Here is a 23,581-nt window from a genome sequence, read left to right on the forward strand (position 1 = left end):
TAGGGTTTTTAGCAAAGAAATGCCTACGGTTCAAGAAAAAGTGTTAAACCGTAAGTCCGGGTGACCCAACCCCAAACTCCAACAGTTGGTAACCCGGACCCACTTTCGAGTTGAGAGGTCAAACCGGAACAAAGTTTCTTCCAGTCTCTCCTGCCCCCTTTCCTTGTGCTGATTGGTAACTGCAGACTTCGCTGTCTGATTGGCGGAACGAACGCAGCGCGTAATTTAAAACATTGTATCGGTAACAAAGGTACACTTCGTGGGGGAAGTTGTGCTCTCCTACCGCCAAAACCCGGGTTCCGCGTCGGCGTGTGAGTGGGCTGGTACCAAAGGAGGAATAAGTGTCTCGTCTTCAGGTGAGCGTGCGACTGTGCTGGAGCCCAGCCGGGGAAGTAATTCTTGCCCTCATTGAATAGGCTTTCAGAAAGCTGAGCTGCCGCCATCCCTTTTTTCTTAATCCCTCTGTCCTCACTGTGGGCCTGGGGCGAGGCTGGAGAAGGAGCCTACGCTACCGACACCACCTCCACAACACGGGTTGGCGACGCACCCTACCTGGAGCATGACCTGCTTTTGGAGCCGGTATCTGTTCATTCCTGTTAGAGGTCGAAATGCCACCTCCGACTGGATTAAATGACTAACTCCTCTTATCCCCTTCCCCTCTGGTAGTTGAAGGGAGAGGAAGTAGGGACTCAGGCAGAAACCAAAGTGTTCTGGGGCAAGGGAATTGTTTCTTACCTAGAATTTTCAGCCCCTCTGTCCCTTAAGGTCCTTCTCCCTACCCACTCTTGTCTCTTTTTAGACCTAAGCTGCCCCTGCTGTCATGTCGCAAGGGATCCTTTCTCCGCCAGCGGGCTTGCTGTCGGATGAGGAGGTCGTAGTATCCCCCATGTTTGAGTCTACAGCTGCAGATTTGGGGTCTGTGGTGCGCAAGAACCTGCTGTCAGACTGCTCTGTCATCTCCACCTCCCTGGAGGACAAGCAGCAGGTAAAGGCGTTGGAGAGTGGCTTGGGGGCAGAAAGTGATTTCCTCAGCCTACTAGTTGTCCATACTGAAAGGAGCGTAAGGTCACTAGCTACTAAAGGGTCTAAGACATCAATTCAAAATTAAGAGCATGACAAGTAAAAAATGTAGAATTGTGTCTATGAGAACTGTTGTTTGCATTGCATTAATACGCTCAAGTGCATATTATCAGTTAATACTACGAGGGAAGGATGATGGTTATTTCTTCTTCACCATGAGGTCCAGACACCAGATCATACTTCCATTAAGTAGGTGGAATGTACATTCAGGCTTTAGTATCAACTGTAGCTTCTATTTGTGGAGCCTTTCTGCTAGGCTGGGGTTTCTCATTATTGACACTTGGGACCAGACCAGATAATTATTTGTTATAGGGATCTGTCCTGTGCATTGTAAGATGTTTAGCAGCATTCCTGGTCTCTACCCCTAAATGTTAGCACCTTCCCTTTTGTAACAACCAAGAAACCTGTCCTGACATTGCTAAATATTCCTTGGGAGGGAAATGGCCTTGATTGAGAACAACTCTACTCAGAAATCTCTTTTATAAAGAAAGTTTCATGAGAGCAGAAGCCTTGATAATCTCCCTCATTGTGGACTACCAGAGCCTCTTAGCGTTCCTGGGCCATAGTAGGCAGATCTCTAAGTATCTGTTGAAAGAATGAGGTGAGTACTGTTATTAATCCCATCTACAGATGAGAAAAGTGAGGTAAAGAATTCAAAGAATGTGTTCAAGTTCTCATAGTTACTAAATGATGGGATTTGGACTCAAATTCAAGTGAGTCTGCCTCCATGGTGCTTAACTACTGGAATATCATATGCTGATTTTCATCCCAGTCAACCAGTTCTAACTCAGAGGATGTGGCCAGCCAGGTTTGCAGGATACTGAAGAGATAGGAAGGTTATAAAGTGGTGAAAAAGTCCATGTGAGTTGGAATGATTATGGAACAAAAGTGTAGCTGCGGAGACATTTGGGGTGGAATGAGGGTAGCATTAGCAGGATTCCTAGGAACTGTGCCATGCTTGCCCATCTGCTCAGAGATAACTGCTGAGATTAATCTATGGTTCTGGCCTGGAATTATGCCATAGGTTCCATCTGAGGATACGGAGAAGGTGAAAGTATACCTGAGGGTCAGGCCCTTGTTACCTTCAGAATTAGAACGGCAAGAGGATCAGGTGAGTGTCTGAGGAGGGAGGATTCAAGCTGGAATGATGCGGTACAGAAGGTTTCCGGGAATGTTTCCTTCTGTGTCAACTGTTTTCTCCCCCTTCTCAGGGTTGTGTCCGTATTGAGAATGTGGAGACCCTTGTTCTACAGGCACCCAAAGACTCCTTTGCCCAGAAGAGCAATGAGCGGGGAATTGGCCAAGCCACCCACAAGTTCACCTTCTCTCAGGTATGGAGGTACTGGTTGTGGACAGGGACCAACATGTAGGGCAGCTTTATTCCCTTTAGAAGGAAAGCTTTTTATTTGATTGTGAACTCCTTATATGTGCATGTCTATGTATTGGGGGACCCTTGTTATAAGCTAGTCAGTGTGACAAGTACTTTATGTGCATTAAGTCACAACAACTCTATTATTTTCATTATTGTCCCTATTTTCCTGACAAGGATACTGTGGCTCATTGAAGGTAATGTTGCTAAAGCCATGTAGCTAGTCAGTGGTAAAGACTTGACTCTGTTAGGTTGGTGCAAAAGTAATTGCGGTTTCTGCAATTTTTTTTTTAACCTTTTAAACCGCAATTACTTTTGCACCAACCTAATAGATCCATCTATCTCCAAAGCCCATGCTTGTGACTATCATGTTGCCCATTGTTTGTGCAGCATTGGACTTAATTGAGAGCACTTCTTAAGTATTTGTTAATTTAGACGAAAGATGGACTGGTCGAGTCCTCAGTGCTTAGGGAGCAGCTGGCAGCACTGCAGGATGAAGCCGCTTGAGTATTGTCCAGAGCCAACCACCTAGGAAGAGATGCATCTGCTAGCTCTGCACAGGAGGCAAGTGGGAGATGAAGGATGGGCCTCTGAGAAATTGGGTCTGTCTCTAGATCTTTGGGCCAGAAGTGGGACAATCATCCTTCTTCAACATGACTGTGAAGGAGATGGTAAAGGACGTACTCAAAGGACAGAACTGGCTTATCTACACATACGGAGTCTCTAACTCAGGGAAAACCCACACTATTCAAGGTGAGTAATAAGCCCTACAGGATTGCTGATTGACCTGTACTGATACAGTGGTACCTCGGTTCGACCATCTCCTTTGACGAACATTTTGGTTTACGAACGCCATAAATTTTATGGGCCTATGGTATCATTAGATAGTAAAATTCATGCTAAATTTGCAGTTTTAGGGGTTGAATTTAAAGGTCTGGAACGGATTAATCCATTTTGCGTTACTTTCTATAGGGAACCCATGCCTTGGTTTTCGAACGTTTCAGAACTCGAACAGTCTCTGGAACGGATTATGTTCGAAAACCGAGGTACCACTGTATTGTCTTTGCCTTCTGGTGCTGCCAGTTGAGGGAGAAAGGCACTTGCCTCAGCTATCCATCTTTCACATGCTTCCAGGTACTGCCAAGGATGGAGGGATCCTGCCCCGGTCCCTGGCTCTGATCTTCAATAGTGTCCAAGGCCAACTTCATCCAATACCTGATCTGAAGCCCTTGCTCTCCAATGAGGTAATCTGGCTTGACAGCAAGCAGATCCGGCAAGAGGAAATAAAGAAACTGGCCCTACTAAATGGAAGCCTCCAAGAGGTAAAGTATTAGTGTTAACAGATGAGGGGATGGGGAACAAGTCTCTGGAAAGTTTTGTACTTATTTTCTCCCTGGGCCCCTCCAGGAGGAGCTATCTACCTCCTTGAAGAGGAGTGTCTACATTGAAAGTCGGACGGGTACTAGCTTTGACAGTGGCATTGCTGGGCTCTCCTCCACCAGTCAGTTTACCAGCAGTAGCCAGCTAGATGGTACGTACCATGACTGGGCTCATTGCCAAGTAATAATAGAAACCCACTCCCTGCTCCCAACAGCTGCCAGGGATATAGGTCAGAGGTTGCAACCTGAGCTCTGCCTGCTGAGGCCCCTGCAGGCCAAAGGGAAGGTGGACTACTCTATCCTGTACATTTGCTTCTTCCCCAGAAACAAGCCAACGATGGGCACAGCCAGACACTGCCCCCATAAGTGTCCCTGCAGACATTCGCTTCTCCATCTGGATTTCCTTCTTTGAGATCTACAATGAACTGCTTTATGACCTCTTAGAACCACCTAGCCAGCAGCGCAAGAGGCAGACTCTGCGGCTATGTGAGGATCAGAATGGCAATCCCTACGTGAAAGGTATGGGAAAGCAGGGAGGCTGGCCATGAACCCTGGAAGGGATTTGGGGAGACTAGGAAAAGTTAGGTGCTCCCATCTTATGTATGTTCTTTCCTTGGCCTCAGATCTCAATTGGATTCATGTTCAGAATGCTGAGGAGGCCTGGAAACTCCTGAAAGTGGGTCGTAAAAACCAGAGTTTTGCCAGCACCCACCTGAACCAGAACTCTAGCCGTAGGTGAGTAGGTTGTGAGTCAACCCTTCACTGTATTCCATGAAATACTAGTCTTCTGCCTGGGTATGGAAGATGTGCAATGACTTTTCTCTTTTAACTTCTAGTCACAGCATCTTCTCCATTCGGATCCTGCACCTTCAAGGGGAAGGGGATTTAATCCCCAAGATCAGTGAGTAAGTTTTTCCATTTAGAAATTTGGGCTTCTTGGCTATAAATGGTAGTAGTGGGAGGGGGAGAGAGGGCGTCAGAGGAATCACTTCTGTTAGATTCTTGCTCCCCTTCCTTGGGTAGAGATTCTTGGTGGGTTCTCCCTCTCCAGAACTATATGAGGGGCTGGGGGGCCTTATGTCAGATCATGTCTGTCATTTAAGGTTGTCACTCTGTGATCTGGCTGGCTCAGAGCGCTGCAAAGATCAGAAGAGTGGTGAGCGGCTGAAAGAAGCAGGAAACATTAACACTTCTCTGCATACCCTGGGCCGCTGTATTGCTGCCCTGCGCCAAAACCAGCAGAACCGGTGAGCTTGACTGAAAGCCGTGGGCTGGGATGGCCTGGACTCTGTGATTTACTGATAAACTTCCTGGTCACTGGGGATAATGCTAGGATACCCAAGGGCTGGAATTCTGCTCACAGCTCTATTCTCTCTGATTCCCTGCCAGGTCAAAGCAGAACCTGGTTCCCTTCCGTGACAGCAAGCTGACTCGAGTGTTCCAAGGCTTTTTCACAGGCCGAGGCCGCTCCTGCATGATTGTCAATGTGAATCCCTGTGCATCCACCTATGATGAGACCCTGCATGTGGCCAAGTTCTCAGCCATCGCCAGCCAGGTAAGGGCTGTAGTATAGGTATGATGGTTGTACTCATTTTGGACTGGTACCTTTATTTAAGAAAGCTAGTAGGGGCTAGTTATGGATTGTTAAGATTTTTTTCTCCTGCTAGCTTGTGCATATTCCACTGGTGCAAATGGGATTCCCATCACTACATTCATTCATCAAGGAACACAGTCTGCGGTCATCTCCCAGCTCAGAGACAGGAACTAAGACAGACCTAGGTCTTGATGACGACATTGAAAATGAAGCCGACATCTCTATGTATGGCAAGGAGGTGAGAATGCAAGAAAGCTTTGGTGCAGAAACTTGATGGCTACATTTTCTATGCTGCCCTTCAGGTGGGCCTGTGCCTTTTGGGGGGCCATCTGATGAACTCTGACCTATGTGTTCCTCCTAGGAGCTCCTACAGGTAGTGGAAGCCATGAAAGCACTGCTTTTGAAAGAACGGCAGGAAAAGCTGCAGCTGGAGATGCACCTCCGTGATGAGATTTGCAATGAGATGGTGGAGCAGATGCAGCAACGCGAACAGTGGTGCAGGTACCAGCTGAGTGACCCCTCTGGTTTGTCACCTGGCCCAGAGCGTGGGAAGTAGACACTAGGATGGAGTTGTGCCTCCAGATCTGTCCTCCAAACTCAGTCTCAGAATCATCACTCACTTTTCTTTTCTCCTCTTTCTGACAGTGAACATTTGGACACCCAAAAGGAACTATTAGAAGAAACGTATGAAGAGAAACTAAAGATCCTCAAGGAGTCACTGACGAGTTTTTACCAAGAAGAGCTTCAAGTGAGTTCCCCTGAACCAGTCCCAACTGGCTACTCGGTTTCCTGCTGCCTGCAGTAAACAGATTTTATAAACTGGTAGGGCCAGGAATGTGTAACTCACTCTTCTCTAGTACCCTTAGTGCTCTGTATGTGTTAGTCTGTGTTTGGTGAAATTTTTAAGGGTCTGGTTGGCCAGGAAATGATATAAGTGCTAACAAACAGACTTTCAGGATGTATCAGGGAAGATTTTTGTCTCATTTTTCAGTCACCTGCTCCTGCAGTGTTTGTCTGACTGTGGATGCCTTCTGCTTCCCTCTTAGGAGCGGGATGAGAAGATCAAAGGGCTAGAAGCTCTCATCCAGGAAGCCAGGCAACAACCAATGGCCCGTCAACAATTAGGGTCTGAATTGTCCCTACGGCGCTCACAAAGATTGGCAGCTTCTACCTCCACGCAGCAGCTCCAGGAGGTTAAAGCTAAACTGGAACAATGCAGAGCAGAGCTAAACTCCACCACTGAAGGTGAAGAAGGAGAGTGGGCAGGAAGCATAACAGTGGCTCAGGAAGATCTGTTCTCCAAACTTGGGCCTTTTGACACCAATTCCAACATAACTTTCTTAACTCTGAGCTACATTCCCCCTCACCTTTCACTCCAGGATGCACTTGCCCTCACTTTTTATATTTGCTGCAAGGTACTATTAACTCAGTTAAAGAGTTAAGTCCAAGGTTAGAAAGCCTACATATTGAAGTTTCTTGTTTCCTTCCCTCAGAGCTGCAGAAATATCAGAAAATGTTAGAACCACCACCCTCTGCCAAGCCCTTCACCACTGATGTGGACAGGAAGTTAGAGGAGGGCCAGAAGGTAATCATCTTTCTCTATTACCAAAACTCTAACTACCTCAGGCTGTTTTCCAACACTGTATCCCTGCCATGGTTCGTGTGAGGATAAGATGTTTTTTATGCACGGTCCTGGAGAGTGGTAACCTCACTTGGCTGCCTAGCCTCTAGTTTTACTTCTCAATGAATGGCTGGCTGACTCCTCCAGATCATGATGCTGGTTGATCCTGGCCAGCTTAGTTAGTACTCCTCCTTTTTTCAGAATATAAGGCTGCTGCGGACAGAGCTTCAGAAACTTGGCGAGTCTCTCCAATCAGCAGAAAGAGCCTGTTGCCACAGCACTGGGGCAGGAAAACTTCGCCAGGCCTTGACCACTTGTGATGACATCTTAATCAAACAGGTTAGGGCAGCCTATATATCCCCCTCTTCCATCAGCCCACTCCAGAGTATATATGAGAAGGAATGAGGAGCCGAAGAGAAAGGTAAAGATTTTCAGGCTAATCTTATAGTGAGGGGAATTCCTCTTCCTTACAAAATAAAAATAACTAGTCACTGTGCTAATTTATAGGCATTTTCTCTGTTATGACAATCCTAAGGTAGATAGTATCACATTTCACCCAAGATGCTTAGATTGTAAGAAACTGTTATTTTATGTACCACTAAGACAAAACACTAACAATTAAGCTATGACATTTGTCATCAGTAAAAACATCCTGGATTCTAGAGATATTAAGATGTAAAAGAAAAAATACATCGTAGACTAAATACAGAAACAGGAGGTTAACTTATTCAAGCTCATATCACCTTGTTAGAAAATGTCTTTTTATCCAATGTTGTTTGAGTCTTAAATACTCCCTATTAAATTATAAGCTCTAACCTTAAAGAGTTAACCTTTATAAAAAGTTCAACTAGTAGTGGATGACATGTATTACCTTGCCTTTTTATTTCTCTAATATATCAGACATAAATGTTTCCTATAACTCTATTGATCTTCCTTAGGATCAGACCCTGGCTGAGCTGCAGAACAACATGATGCTAGTAAAACTGGACCTTCGGAAGAAAGCAGCATGCATCGCGGAGCAGTATCATACCGTGCTAAAACTCCAAGGACAGACTTCTTCTACCAAAAAGCGCCTTGGTGCCAACCAGGAAAACCAGCAACCAAACCAACAGCCTCCAGGAAAAAAACCATTTCTTCGAAACTTACTTCCCCGAACACCCACCTGTCAAAGCTCAACAGACTGCAGCCCTTATGCTCGGCTCCTGCGCACTCGGCGCTCCCCTTTACTCAAATCGGGGCCTTTTGGCAAAAAATACTAAGGCTGTGGGGAAGGAGAGAGCAGTCATTGCCCTGAGGTGGGTCAGCTGCTCAGCTTAAGAAATAGGTCTCTTTTAAGCTTCACCATATATACCTGGAACTCTATCCAGCATGCAATATTCAGACACTAGTTGTCCCCGCCTCCTGTAATATAATCACCTGTGTAATCTCACACTTTTTTACTTATATGGTTTCTATGCACACAAAAGTTATATTAAATAAAGATACTGTTCACCTTTTTATTTGAATTCCAAATTTAACAAAATCATTAAAACAAATATAAAAAGGCAGAAAAGTTGAAAATCAAACACCATTCAGGCCCATGGGAGCCTTGCACAGGAATGGCAATAGATATAGAGCAGTGACTAGTGTACTGCAACCTAAGAAACCTTGGAAAGAAATGAATTCGAGGGACATTAGATATTCTAAACCTTCCTTAATATAAAATGAAGTGAGCGGGTAACTTGTTCTAGAAATAAGAACGAAGAAAGGCTGGGCCTCGAGCTCAGACTAATCCATAGCCTCTACTGTACAAATTCATTACAGCTGACATAGTACAGTCAGCATACCACCTCCTACTGAATATACATGCAAAGGCCTGAAACCCTCCAAAAGCACATCCAAGAAATGATTCCCTTTACCTTGTCTCATCAGATAAAGGCTGAAAAGAAATTCTGTTGGGAGATAGAAGGAAAACAAACAATCGCATCAAAAATACCTATTGAAACAGACCAGCCTGAAGTGAGTTTATTCTTATCTATACAGTCACCAGATATTCCCAAATGTCCATGAAATTATCTGTAATCCTGTCTCCTTGCTTTGCTTTAGTAGGGGTATAGATAACTAGACATCTCATGCCCTCGGTGGGGCCCTTCAGTTCCTTGCTCACTGAGACTCTTGCCCCTTTTTTTTAAAAAAAAAACCATGTATTTTTTATCCCACTCTAGTAAGTTACTTGCAATTTGAAAGCTTCCAGGAGACTTTTCAAAACCATGTTTTGGAAGAATGTCTCCCTAGAGTAAGAACAAATGTATAGCTTCACTCCATTTAAACCCAATCTCTGACATCAGAATAGTCACACTCAGCAAATCCAAGAATGATGAGGTCACGTCTATCCAGTGTCCTGACCTTCCCAGGGTATCCAATGCCCCTACTGTCAACAGAGGGTAGAATGGCAGACTTTTCTCCCTTGTTCACCTCTCTAACGAACTCTTCCACTCCCAGCATCATTAAAACTTTGTTCTGTAGCCTTGCTTGTGCTAAAGTACTATTAAAGGGACATTTTGCGGCAGGTTGGGCGTCTGGGAAGAAGTCCAAGATCTGTAGCCACTCTGAACAGAAGAAAGAAGTGCTTCTAACTGGCAAAAGACAATGTCTCTTCCTGCCAGGATTCTTCTGTCTACTCTGAAGGTGATTCTATAAACTCCCCAAGGAGCTGTTTCCATCTGATAAAAAGCTAAGGGCCTTGGAGGAAGACATGGCCATTTTTTATATGGAGGTAAGGCTCTGGCAATGTGCTAGCTTGAAAGCAGTTACTATGGTGTGACTGAAGACAGGTTGAGTGGAGAGACTCTGCGTGTGGGAGTGTTGTTAGCAGACAGTGAAGCCGGGAGGAAAAAGGGAGCAGGCATCTCGGTGGAAGGAATCTCGCCTTGGTTCCGAAGCTGCAGGATTTGCCGGAGCAAGGCCTTACCTTCTTCCCGAGTCTGAAACAAAGGCAACTGTTTCAAAATATGGTCAAGGCTGGTCTAAAAAGGTTCTAAAGTTTCTAAAATATTGATATGTAAGTGCCACAGATAAAGGTAGCCTTTCCACTTACTTTCTTAACCACTTTCTACCCTCAGATCATGGTAAAGATCTTATTTCGAGGCTAAAATCCAAACCCTTTATTAAAGAATTGATACTCACATCATTGAATGCACAACACTTTTGGGCACAAGTTGAAGCTTCATCCCACAGCTTGCACTTAAAATAGTACTGTGCCAGATAGCGGAAAGCAGTGCTCTCCTCCAAGTGTTCCACTATTTCCTAGAGAGGGAAAGCAGGAATGACTGAGGTGGTAAGAATAAGATTGGCAACCCAGTTCTCCTACTCATACCCCACACACATACCCCACAGGAATAGATATCTTGGATATATTTGATGTAACATTGGGCAGCCTGTTCTGACTCAGTCAACTGTTCATGAAGCCTACAAAAGAAATTGGTCTTTAAGCATAAATCAGAACTCAAAGCAAGCTAGTGATAAAAAGTAAAAGCACACAAGACCAAAAAAAGACAAAACTTAGACAAGTACAAATTTTGACATAAATGCCACACTGGGATCCAGAATTAGTGCCCAGATGTGATGGTTATTTTATCGAAGCTTAGAATAATTAACTGTTACTGGTGATGAAGGGAGAGTTAGTAAATACTTAACGATAACACACCTTTGCAGAAATTCTCTGGTAATACCAAGTGAGATTTAAAAAACATACCAAGCAATTTAGATTTTTTTCTAAGAATCCAGAAAAGAACTGCATTTAAGAACTTCTTTGTCGACTATTTCTGAGTTATTCCTTATTTTCATGGTCCTTATTAGTAGGAGATCAATACTTAAAGTAGTTTTCCTACACTGCTCTGACATGAAAATTTCATTTCATTTCGTTCAATTCATTCTTGGCCCCTTGCCTAATAGGAAAGTAATTCTCCCTTCAAAAAGAAATGGCATTCTCTAGAGTCAAGACGGCTAAATTTCCGGACCAGTATACATACACCCTGCTACATCCCCACACTCGTATAGACTTTAGAGCATGCAGGACCCATCATACCAGAGAAGCCAAGAGAAATATCAGTAGCATTTCACTCCTTTCACTCACTTTGCCAGTTTCACGAGAGCCATTTTCTCCACATCGCCCACAGCGTAAGCTCTCCAATAACACTGTCAAAAAAATAAACTGGTCACTCTTTGACCAATGCCCCATGTGCCATGACTAATCACATAAAGGCTCAGGTCCCACAAGCCTCCTAGAACTCCATATCTGCAGGATGGTAGGTATTTTCACTAAATCTGATACATCCAGGCTATATACTGACATTCCCACTGATAATGTCACCCCCACTTTGTTTTTTAGCCTATGCACCTCTAAATATTCAGATTTCCCTATGTAGATATACCAGAATGAAAGAAAGTTAGAACACAGATAGCCCAATCCATCATCCAAACAGCAGATTTCCACTCAAATTCTCCAGGACCCAATTTCAGGTACCTTTTTGGCTTCCACTAGCTGATTGAGTTTTTCATAACATTCTCCTAAAGCAACCAGCATACGAGAATCATTGGGCCTGAAAGAGAATAGGAACAGGCAGTTTGAGCAAGGACTTTATAGAGAACTAGAGTCCTCCCGTGAGGAACCACCGCCACCATCACTACAGTCGTCCCCACTTATCCGCAGTTTCACTTTCCAGTTTCAGTTACCGCAGTCAACCGTGGTCCAAAAATATTATTAGGTGGGTGCAAAAGTAATTGCGGTTTTTGCAATTATTTTTAACCTTTTAAACCCAACTTACTTTTGCACCAATCTAATAAATGAAAAATTCCAGAAATAAACAATTCTAAGTCTTACACTGCATACCATCCTGAGTAATGTGATGAAATCCATCCAGGACATGAATCATGAATCATCCCTTTGTCCAGCATATCCACACTGTGTATACTATCTGCCAGTTAGTCACTTAGCAGCCGTCAAAAGAGAAAGAAAAGTATCAGCCCTTCCCACAACAAACACTGTCAAGTGGCCAGACTTACCGAAGCTGGTGGGCTCGTCTGTAATAATAAAGGCAATAAAACGGCATCTTAAGGATTTCATAGGTCTGCCCAAGGCCATACCAGGCTCTGTAGTCCCGCTTATTGACTTCAATGGCATGTCTAAGAAACGGAAAAGAGACTGGTAAGAGGGCAGAATCAAGGTTAGTGACTTGCAGGCTCAATAAAGGCTCCTAACATCACAGCCACCTGCTCCACCTCACCCCCCAACTAGCTCACCTATAAGCCTGAATAGCAGCAGATGTGTTCTTCATTTCCATGTACTCATGTCCCATCAGTGTCCAGGCCCCAAGATACCGAGGATTCAATTTCAAGGCTCTCTGGAAATATAAGGCTGCTTTCTCATGCTGAGAACGCAAACTATAATAATTGCCTGATTGAAAAACAAAGCAAACAAACAAAATATATATATGCACTTACATGGTGGGAAGTTCGCAAACTTAACTGTCCCACCCGTGTATTTGTGTGTGTGTGTGTGTGTGTGTGTGTGTGTGTGTGTGTGTGTGTGTAAAACTAGAAAGGTAAAAATAAAAGTCTACTAAAATAGACGGCACTCTTCAGAGTGGGCATGAAACCATAACCTATTCCCCCAAAGTCCTTTGCAGAATAGCCAAATTGTACACAAGGGGCATATCATCATTCCCTTGGGAAACATGTATCATCTATCACACAGTCTGGTTTTTTAAAAAAAGTATTCCCTAACACTGCAAGTTTTTCTTCATTTTATTTCATCTGGATATAGCATTTACACACATATTTTCTTAACAAAGGGTAGGAAATTTCTAGTTAGCTCTAGATTGGTGGTTTTCCAACAATATTCTTAGGGTTCTGAGGACGTACCTCAAGGGTGAAATAGGTAGAGTTTTGAACTCCCTTCTCCCATGGAAATCAAAGCAGTTTTATTATCATTGGTCTTAAAAGGAGCCAGTGAAACATTTTAGGATTCTGTGAAAGATTTTTTTTTTTTTTGCAGTGAACATTAGATTTATTTTTTTTAATTTATTTTTATTTTTATTTATTTTTTTTTCTGTGAAAGATTTTATTTGAAGAAAGGGTTTAAAAGCCATCTGTCTTATGTCAATCGGTAAATGGATAAACAAAATGTGGTATATAGCCAAACAGTGGAATACTAGTCAGCAATAAAAACGAAAGAACTATTAATACATGCTACAATATGTATGAACGTCAAAAAACGCTAAGTGAAAGAAGCCAGACAATAAGGCTAAACACTGCAAGATTCCATTTGTATGAAATTTCTGGAAAAGGCAAAACTATAGAGATAGAAGATAGATCTGTGGCTGCGAGGGGATGGGAGTGGGACTGACTGCAAACAGACCCAAGGAAACCTTTTGGGGTGATGTGATGTTCTAAATTGGATGTGGCTATGGTTACACAACTGTATAAATTTACAAAAACTCACGAACTATAAGTTTAAAGCAGGTGAATTTTATGTTGTGTAAATTATACCCCCCAAAAGCTATTTTTTTAAAAAAAAAGAATGAATTAGAGCTATACCAAGACTTGAAGGGATTTTTTTACAAGATGTTGTTGAATGATAAATGTAAAATGTGGAGAAATGTATATAACACAATCCTATTTTTGTAAAACAAATATCCCATTAAACTCCACATATGTGTATATACATTTTTATGTGATATGGATCATACTAACATAAGTATCTTGAAGGAAGAAGGGAGCAGCAAGCCAAAAAAAACCCCTGCACTTCAAAATATCTCCTTTATGTATAAACTGCATGTGCATAAAAAAATAAAAAGATAAGTTTAGATGTATATATACTAATTTGCAGAGATCATGATATACTGTCAAGTGGAAAAAGCAAACTGCAAAGAAATTATATAATATGATTCCATTTTGATAAAAACCAAGTAACAAAACCTCCATATATGTTTTATGGTTTTTTTTTAATCGGTCTAGATTCAGCTGTTAGTTTGATTCAGGAGAAATCATTTATAGCAATTGTCTGTATCCTATACCTGATCATTTAAGTTCAAGTTCATGTTCACTATACTGGGCAACTTACATTGTTATAAGGACTTTGTATATATTAATTTATTTAACCTTTGCAGTAAGAGAAGCTTCTACTATTATTATCACTTTATGAATGAAGAACTACAGCACAGAGAGCTTAGGTCCAAAGTCACTCAGCTAGTTAGTAGCAGAACCAAGATCTAAACTTGGGCAGTCTGGTTCCAGAATCCAAATCTTAACTGTGCTCTATGTTGATACATACATACATACATACATACATACATACATACATACATACATATCTGCATCTCAGAGATTGGAACTCCAGAAAAGACAAAGAAGGAAGCAATCAATTCACATTAAGCCATAAAAGCAGAAGAAACAACTAAACAAGTATGAGATTCTTGTCATCACTCTATTCTTAAGTTGTTTCATTCTCTCTTAGGTCTTCAGTTTCTTTTTTTCTGGGGAGAAAGTGAAAGTTCCTTTCACGTCCTCTGAACTGGTTTTAATGTGAAAGCTGAAGTGTATTTTGTGTCATATCTAATGTTTCTTCATTTTTAGGGTGGGTAGGTTGAATTCAACAGACATTTATTGATCATATGTCAGGAACTTTGCTGGGCATTACAAATATACTGAGAAAAAAACACACACAGTTCATTAAGGAGTTCACCTGAAATGATCATTAAACGAACAAGAAATTCCTAAATCATTACTCTTCATATATATGTCTCCTTTGATTTTAATTGGTTGTAAGTCAATAGGTTAAAAAAAAAGAACTGCTCATTATTTCCCCTACCTCTATTTCCTTTCTTCATGTAAAGGGCATTATTATCAACCTGGTTACCCAGTCACCAATTCCTGTTTCTTCTACTTCCTAAATATCTTCTAAATCCAATCGCTTCTCTCCATTCCTCCATCAATACCTCCTCATCTTAGGCTTTCACCAGCCCTAGACTGGATTATTTCAAAAACCCCTAGTCTTGCCCTTTTTCTAATCCTCCCAGCACATTGTCTCCAGTCACCATTTAAAAATGAAAATCTGAAAACTTTCATCCCTCTCTGGTTTCAAATCCTTCAGAATACTCCTACTGCCTTAAGAATAAAATCCAAACTTTCAGCAAAACATAAATAGTCTCTTCAAGCTCTGGCCCCTTTATGTACATTCCCACCTCCCACTCCATGCTTCAGGATGCTGAACAATTTCCAGCACAATGTCTGTTTCCCACTTCAATGCCTCTGCATTACAATGCCCTTCCCAAGTCAATCTTCTTCCTTATTGAACTGTTTCACTACTGCCCATCCTTCAAGCATCACCTTCCCTAATGTCAGACTGGACTACATACCTTTCCTATGGACTCTCTTACCATCCTACGTTTACTTCAATCACAACACTCAATCCACTGTATTACAGTTGTTTCCTTATTGGCCTTCCTCAACAGGCAATTAGGATATGTACTGCAATACAAAGCACAGTGCCTGGCACTCAGAAGATGCTTGAAGGTATTTTCTGAATAAATTGGAGTTCCACCCTCACCTTAATGGACTTTATACTTTATTCATAATGCCCTGATACTGAAAAGGTCAGTTGTCCCTACTCTTACCTATGTTCCCATGGGACTTATTACGTTTTTTTAATGCTTATTTCCCATACTAGACTACAACTTCCTCAGGGGCTTGAAATATTTATTGAATGATTAATAAACTGAAATTCTACCAATTAACAACATCCTGACCTAGAGAGGTACGAATGTACGATCTTGATGCAGTGTCACCAAAGACCCAGAAACGGGTATCTCCCTTTCATCTCCAGGGAACCTAGGCTTTCAATAACAACCAACCAAGCTTACATTTACCCAGCAGTGGCCACTCATCTGTTTATGTCAACTGATTATCAGGCCACACTAGTGTGGCCAAGTACATAGGACCATGGTTCTCAATGAGGGATGCTTCTGACCCCAAGAGTTATTTAGCAATATCTGCAAACATTTTGGATTTTGCTCTCCTCCTCACAACTGGAGGAAGGGAGCTAATGGCACCTATAGGTAGAGGCTAGGAATACTGCTAATATCCTACAATGCATAGGACAGCCCCTCACAAAAAAAACGCAGCCCAAGCTGTCATTGGTGCCAACACTGACTGAGACACCCTGATACAGAGAAACATTTCATAGGACTGGGAATTCTTACAAACATTTTAGTAATACTAAAGTTTAAAATATACACACTTTTGATACTCACTTTTCCACTGTTTATTATAGAGGAATAGTTGCACAAACATGCAAAAATAAATGTACACATACTCAGATGTTTCCTGAAGCAGTTTTTATATTTACAAAACATTGGCCACAACTTATATAATAGAAAATAATAAAATAAAAATGATGGCACATCTACATAATAAACTACTCAATAGCCATCAAAAACACAAATCTAATATGGTGATGGAAGGAGAACTGACTCTGGGTGAACACACAATGTGATATATAGATGATGTATTACAGAATGGTACACCTGAAATCTATGTAACTTCACTAACAATCGTCACCCCAATAAACTTCAATTAAAAAATAAATTAAATAAATTGTAATATTTAAAATGAAAAAAAGAAACAAATCTAAATGTATTAACATGAAAACATGGAAAAGATATTAAGTTAGAAAAAAGGAAGTTACAAAGCAATAGGTATAATAATATTGTTTTTCCAAGAAACTGTATACACACACCCACCCACACACACACATTTTAGTATTCACACAGAAAAATATTCTGGAGTCATGTTCACTAAACAATCTTGGGAGTGGGATTACAGTGAGCTTTCACATTCTATGATATGTAATTTTGTTGCCTTTGACACTTTTATATTGTTGGTATTTTTACATTTATATTACTTACAATAAAGATAAATTTTAAAAGAAAAATATGACTCTTACCAATTACACAGCACGTTTCTACACGGTATTTATCAATCTCACAGAGGTTGTGAGCCAGATAACTCAACTCAGATTTCATGCTCTAGAAGAAAAGAGAAAGACAATCTAAGCATGAAAAAGGAAACACCTAAATTACTTTTCTTGTAGCTAATGCAACTGGATGACAATCCAACCAAGATGAAAGCACAAAAGAACTTAATCAAGTCCAAGCAAAGGAAGCAGCTCACCCTGACATAAAGAAGGTTGGAGAATGTGTCCATATTTTCAATCCTGTAAGGGTCTTGTTTCCTTAGCTCATTAAAAATAGAGAGGGCTTTGTCGATATCTGCAGAAAGAAGACAGTTGAGGAAACACAGTGCTACTTCAGGGTTGATGGTATTTTATTTTGTCCTTATTCACTCACCTCTGATATTGTGATAGGCAACTGCAATTTGGGAAACAATATATGAGCTCTTAGAGAAGCCCACATCAATGAGATTCTGATACTTTTGCAGGGCCTCCTCTATCAACTGCAACTCTGTGTATATATGAGCCAGAAAAAACTCTTTCATCCAGGTGTCTGGCAAAGACAGGAACTTCAGCTGGCAGCAGGAGAGAGAGGAACACACTTAATATACTTGGATCGCTCTCCCAAATGAACACAAAGGAACTATTTTTATTGTCTAAAGGTCTTTATCACCAAAATTTTATTAGAACACTTAACAATGAACACAAGGCAGTTCAGTTATTAGGACTTACACGCACAATAGGGAGGAATGCCTAGTTGAGGAAGGCTTCAAAGAAAAGATAGGATTTGAGGTGAGTCTTGGAGGACAGGTAGACTTGAACAGAAAAAAAGGGAGAGGAAGAGTAAAAAGACATTCTAGGTAAGGGCAACGACATAAACAGAGGAAAAGGAGTCATGATGAGTGTGGGCAGAGAGGATAAAGAAACTAGCTTAGTTTGAGGGGAACCTTTGTGATGGGAAGTAGTGGGAAAATAAGACTGAACTGGTAGGGTGGGTCCTATGGTGCAACAATAAATGCAACAAGAAACCATCACATTTTTTTTCAAGAGAATGACATGATGACATGGGTGATTTAAGAATAAACTTGGACATAAGGAATAGAGTCACTGGAACTGTAACAGCCATATACGATGTCAGAGGGGAAGTAGATTGGGGGAGGGAGGGTTATCACTTTGTGAGGGGTAAAAATGTCTAACTATTACATTATTTTGTACACCTGAAACTAATAATAATAAAAAAAATAAGCTCGGAAACAATATGCAAGATGGCTTGGAAATAAGAGTGTAAAAATGGGAAAGCTAGAAAGAAAGTATTACTTAGAAGGAATCCAAATTGGAAATGAAAACCAAGATGGCAAAGGAAACCAAGAGAAAGACATGCAAGAAGAAACCATGGCAATGTCTAGTGACTGAGTAAAGGGAGATAAGATACAAATATGACTCCAAGGCATTAAGACTGGGTGTCTTGAGAAATAGTAATGCTAATGAGAGTCTATCAAGTTGGGAGGAAGAACGAGAATCTGGCAGGTAAGATGAGAAATTTGGTTTTGTGTATTTTGAGTTCAGACATAAAACAAACTTTCAGTGAAAATCTAGTGGGCAATTAGAGATAGGCGAATACAAGTAAACCAAGATAAGATTTCAGACATGGATTTAGCAGCATATATCATTATTGGGGGGAAACTAATCCGCCTTTGGCTCTTTAGAGCAAACAGAAAGAAATGTGTTATCACTTTCATTAACTACCGAAGGACAGCAAAGTAAACACTATAGACAATGTTCTCTAATAATGACTAATAAAATATTACAGTTTATAAAGCAATGTCATATACATGATTTCATTAATTAACAAATCTCTACATCTTTAGAGTCCTATGAGAGCTCAGCAGACTTTAAAAATGTTTTTATGGGGTGGTTGGTTAGCTCAGTTGGTTAGAGCATGGTGCTGATAACACCAAGATTGCCGGTTCGACCCCCACATAGGCCACTGTGAGCTGCGCTCTCCTAAAAAAAATAAAATAAAAACATTTTTAATACAATCTTTGCTATCAGAGAAACCTTTACTATAGCAACTTTGGAATTAGAAAATTATCATAGCATTTGGTCTATAAAACAAGTTACAGTAAAACTTAAATGTGAAAACATGAATATGAAAAGATACCCTAGCACAAGTGGATGCAAATCCAACAGCAGCTACCGAACAAGAGCTGGACATGTATCTTTCAATTGAAGACCTGAATCCCAACAGTGAGAGAGACTAGAGAAGGAGCAAAGAGCTAGCTATAATCAAAGGCTTAGCAAACCTCTCTCCCCCCACCCCATTATTACAGAATTACAAAGACGTGGAGCACAGGGTTTTTCACATAGGTCATCTCAATTTACCATCTCTTTGTCTGTAATCAAGTTACAGAGTTCTAGCCAGGCTCCCCAATGCAAAGGCAAAACATGAGTAGCCTCCACAAACACATCAATGGCCTCTTTCACCAAGTCCAGTTTTCGAAGCACAACACCATACCTAGGAAAGAAGGATTAATCACAGAAGTTAATGCTCTATAACATCTCTCTTTTACTCAGGAGAGTATGTTATAGAAAGTTCCAAATTAGTCTAACACTTACAGATAAAGGCCAAATCCATCAAGCTCCCGAGCCTGGTGTTTTTTGCTGAGCTCCACTCTCAATTCTCTAAGAGCCTCATTTTTTACTTGTCCTTTTTCCAGAGGGCCTACAAAAGAAACAGAGTCTCTGATCTAAGAGAAGACTGCTGGTCTTCATTTCATAGACCTAGATAATCCCTTTGGCATCAACCAGTTACACTTGAAACTTCTAGCAAACACAAGTGCTCAATGATATCTTACACAATTCATTTACTTTATTCCAAAAATCACAACTGGTAACTGGTCTGCAATCATACTTTGTTAGGCTCACACAGGTTTTTAAAATTTTGAATTAGTTACCAATGCTTAAAAATCAGAAGCCTCAACTGAAAATCTGAATTTCCAGCTTCACGATACAGAGAATGGGGTAGGGCCAAGGGAAGAAAGTGCTGACCACACCAGGCCACAAGGCAGCCCTTGCTGGAGCTGCGTGACAACCGGCCAGTTGTGCTCTGCAATTTGCAACAGTCCTCCTCAGACCACTTCACACATTTATATTACTTGTCTGGCTCCAGTAGGCATTTGTGTGTGCAACCCGTGCTTTAATCCAAAAAGTAAGAGAAAGAAATTCATACCTAGGCTATCAACTGTTTCATCGTCCTTCTTCTTTTCTCCAGACTATAAAAGAAAATCATCAAATAGATATTTTTTCAGTTTATTCTGAACTTGTTCTAAAACTAGCAGCCTGATTCTACCTAAAGGGCCCAAGTCCAACGAAAGTGGCACCTCCCATTGGTCACTAATCTTAAACAACTATTCAGGGGCACCCACTGCTCAAATCTGGAATAATTTGAGCACAAAAATAATTAAGTACAATAATGAATTACAAACAATTACAAATATAGGAATCCTTACCTGATACCACATAAATAGAAAAATAAATAGAGAAGGGGAGGGAAGGCTCTTGGTTAGAGTAGAATGCCAAGTGGTGAATAGTAAATGTGGAAAGAGTGCTGGAGAGGAAAATCATCATTTTGCAAGATATAAAGAATACTTCAGGGCCAGCCCGATGGCTCAGGTGGTTGGAGCTCCGTGCTCCTAATGCAGAGGTCACCAGTTTGATACCCACATGGGCCAGTGAGCTGCACCCTCTACAGCTAAGACTGTGAACAACAGCTCTCCCTGGAGCTGGGCTGCCATGAGCAACCGTAGGCTACCGTGTGCCACCAAGAGTGGCAGGCTGCCATGGTGTCCCTAATACTAGCATGGGCCAGGGAGCTGTGTCCTACACAACTAGACTGAGAAACAACAGCTTGAACCGGAGTAGGTGTGGAAGGCGGAAGAGGGGGATTGGGAGATTGGGGGTGTGGGGGGAGAGAACTCCAAATCAGGAACGATAAAAAAAAGGGTACTTCAGGTAAGAATTAACAGTGGATTTCCTGACTAACGCGTATTTAGGTTGTTGACTTTTTTTTTTTTGGCTATCACAAGTAATACTTCAATGAAAAGCCCTGTATATATATATATATATCCCTGTGCACATATTGAAGTATTTTCATTGGACAAGTTTTTTAAAGTAGAACTGTCTGGTCATAGTATTCCAAATTGACATACTCTGCGAAAATTGACTTCCAAAATGGCTGTACGAACTTTTACTCCTAAAGTCGGGTCTATGGCCCCACACCTTTGTCAATAATGAATATTATCAATATTTTTAACATTTTTTTTATACTATCATTCTTTTTATTTTACTTTGACATCTTCTTTATTATTGTAAAGTATAAAGTACGTTTACCAAATAGATTATTGTTAAGCTATTTAAAAGATTTAACTTTTTCCACTTGGTTCTCAATGTGGATGCTTCACTGAAGATAAATGGCCCTCACCAGATATCTAGAATACATGTACAGGAAATAGGCCTTCTTGCTATTGCATCCATGCAGGAAATGTGCTGCCCGATCATACTCTTTAACATCAAAGTAAGCCTTGGCCAGGGTGTAAGCATCCATATCCTGGGCGTCCTCCTAGAAAAAGAGACACATTTATGTAAGTGGTTGGGAACAGGACAACAAAAGTTCTAATCAAAGAGGCACATTCATTAATTCTAAGATGTAAGACAAAATAATTATGTTCTTCCTCCCAAAACCCTGATAGATTTATTTATCTACTTATTAATGAAGTAAGGTCATAGAACCTTTTTTTCTTTTTTCCAAAATAAAAAGTTGGGGAAAAATGAAACTTTAAAAAATTAAACCAATACACTCAGAAACTTGTATTGTTTCTGCAAATGTAGTGGGAAGTTGCACAGGCTTTAGCATTAGGGACCTGGATTCAAATTCTGACTCCTTGATTTCCTGGTTTCATGACCTTAGTAGGGAAGTTAACTTAGCTTCCTTGAATATTCACGTCTCCATCTGTAAAATGGAGCCAGTAACAGATTCGATAAAGGAAGGAAAAAGTGAAAAAGTGAAAGATAAGGAAAAAGTGAAAAAGTCATGGAAAATGTCTGGCATATTTGATATTCCCTTCCTTCTCCAGGCTTTTAGATTCCTACATAAATGCAATATATTGTGCAATTATTTATATTTTTTGTATTTCAAGAAAGTTTTGGTATGTTAGTATTGCAAAAAGCATAGAACACAGCTATTACGTTAAAAAAATGCATATTTAAGTTAAAAACATACGATCCCCCCAAATTCTAGACATAAGTTGATTAAAACTTTAATAATTTAATTATCCTCATCCTTCTTACCCCAAATATTACCAGCACAAAACTAGAAGCAAAACACATTCAGCGTTTTTTTCATTGGATAAACATGTCTTAACTGTGCCCATTCAGCTTAGGATTCTGGTGGCCTTTTTCACAAACACTTACTATTTACTTATTTCTTCCCCTGCCCTCTCTCACCTGCATTATACCTTTTGGAGTAGGAAATAGTCATTGTTTTTAAGTGGGGTATAAAAATAAAAATCAAGAAATGGCATCTTTGGGAATAACAAAATGGGTTATGACGAAAAGGATTCCGACTGCACAGACTGTGGAAACATATGTACTACAGATCATACATAAAACATATTCATATGTCATTTAAGTCTCTCAATAGCCCCGTACAGTAAATACTATTAACCGCATTTCACAGATGAAGAAACTGTGGTTCAGGAGGTTAAGTAAGTTGCCAGTGTGGCTGAGATTTGAACACAGAGCTGTCTGAATCCAAAGCCAGTTTCGCTCTTCTGCAAAAACCTTTGCTTCTCCTTATCCGTAGGAATACTGTCTACGATGGGCTACAAAACCAAAAGGCTTAAATCTTAATGACTGTTTACTAATTCTCTCCAGCTTAAGAGCACCACCAAATCCTTCGAAGCTCAACAGAACCACTCATATAAAATCGCTTAAAACACCCAACTCTTTAAATGCTCGAATTCCCTCTACAAACATTCCTGCTAAGCAGTCTGCAGCTCCCCTCCAGGGACAGGTCACTCAGTACCTCTTGGGTTGATGGAAAGCGTTTGCTGTAAAGAAGTCCTTACCTCTGTAATAGGCGGAGGCGGCTGCAGCTCGGCCAGAGGCAACGCCGGAAGGGAGAAGGCCAACTCCGCGGACCTGGAACACCCCCGCAAACTGAATCAGCTCCACAAGACCCCCAAAAGCACGGATCCAAGCCCGGTCCCTTCCGACCCCCACATCTCACCATTTGCTACTGTGCAGTAGGCCCCGCTCCCGGGTAAGGCCGGCGATGAGTAGCAGCTGCTTTTTAATTTCTCGCAAATTTGAGAAATCGCCGCTGGCTGACAAAACCTGTACCACCGGAGCCGTCAGGGCCACCGGGACTACAGAGGGGTTCGCAGCCATTTCCCTGTCTCGGCCACTCCAGCCAATCACCAGCGACAATACTAGCTATGCGTCCCAAAACGTCGGCCTGTTATTGGTGGGCTCTTGCTCCAGAAAAACCAAT

The 23,581-nt window shown here is 41.2% G+C and overlaps 2 protein-coding genes across 3 annotated transcripts; one reads left to right on the forward strand and one right to left on the reverse strand.

Moving 5' to 3' along the window:
- Window positions 1–252: 252 nt before the first annotated feature.
- KIF20A (kinesin family member 20A) lies at window positions 253–8,552 on the forward strand. Its single transcript, XM_081036143.1, has 19 exons — window positions 253–356; window positions 800–985; window positions 2,105–2,191; window positions 2,292–2,411; window positions 3,064–3,202; window positions 3,584–3,771; window positions 3,857–3,980; window positions 4,153–4,347; window positions 4,452–4,563; window positions 4,665–4,733; window positions 4,932–5,075; window positions 5,218–5,383; window positions 5,496–5,660; window positions 5,784–5,923; window positions 6,068–6,170; window positions 6,469–6,667; window positions 6,916–7,007; window positions 7,245–7,382; window positions 7,982–8,552. Exons 2-19 carry the CDS (start codon window positions 821–823, stop codon window positions 8,300–8,302), a joined length of 2,667 nt encoding a protein of 888 aa, XP_080892269.1. The 5' UTR covers window positions 253–356; window positions 800–820; the 3' UTR covers window positions 8,303–8,552.
- Window positions 8,553–9,021: 469 nt separating this feature from the next.
- On the reverse strand, window positions 9,022–23,500 carry CDC23 (cell division cycle 23). 2 transcript variants are annotated; one of them, XM_081036144.1, is made up of 16 exons: window positions 23,318–23,500; window positions 23,157–23,229; window positions 21,512–21,649; window positions 20,261–20,303; window positions 19,648–19,753; window positions 19,414–19,546; window positions 17,429–17,606; window positions 17,253–17,350; window positions 17,026–17,107; window positions 12,324–12,477; window positions 12,087–12,206; window positions 11,548–11,623; window positions 11,158–11,219; window positions 10,412–10,490; window positions 10,209–10,328; window positions 9,022–10,006 (listed from the first exon to the last, which is right to left on the reverse strand). In XM_081036144.1, the coding sequence occupies exons 1-16, from the start codon at window positions 23,476–23,478 to the stop codon at window positions 9,836–9,838; spliced, it is 1,794 nt and encodes a 597-aa protein (XP_080892270.1). In that variant the 5' UTR covers window positions 23,479–23,500; the 3' UTR covers window positions 9,022–9,835. The 2 variants fall into 2 exon arrangements, with proteins under 2 accessions (XP_080892270.1, XP_080892271.1); XM_081036145.1 differs by lacking the exon at window positions 23,157–23,229 and having other exon boundaries at window positions 23,318–23,498.
- Between the last annotated feature and the right edge of the window lie 81 nt (window positions 23,501–23,581).

This window comes from Rhinolophus hipposideros (assembly GCF_964194185.1).
Source record: "Rhinolophus hipposideros genome assembly, chromosome: 23".
NCBI classification, from domain to species: Eukaryota; Metazoa; Chordata; class Mammalia; order Chiroptera; family Rhinolophidae; genus Rhinolophus; species Rhinolophus hipposideros.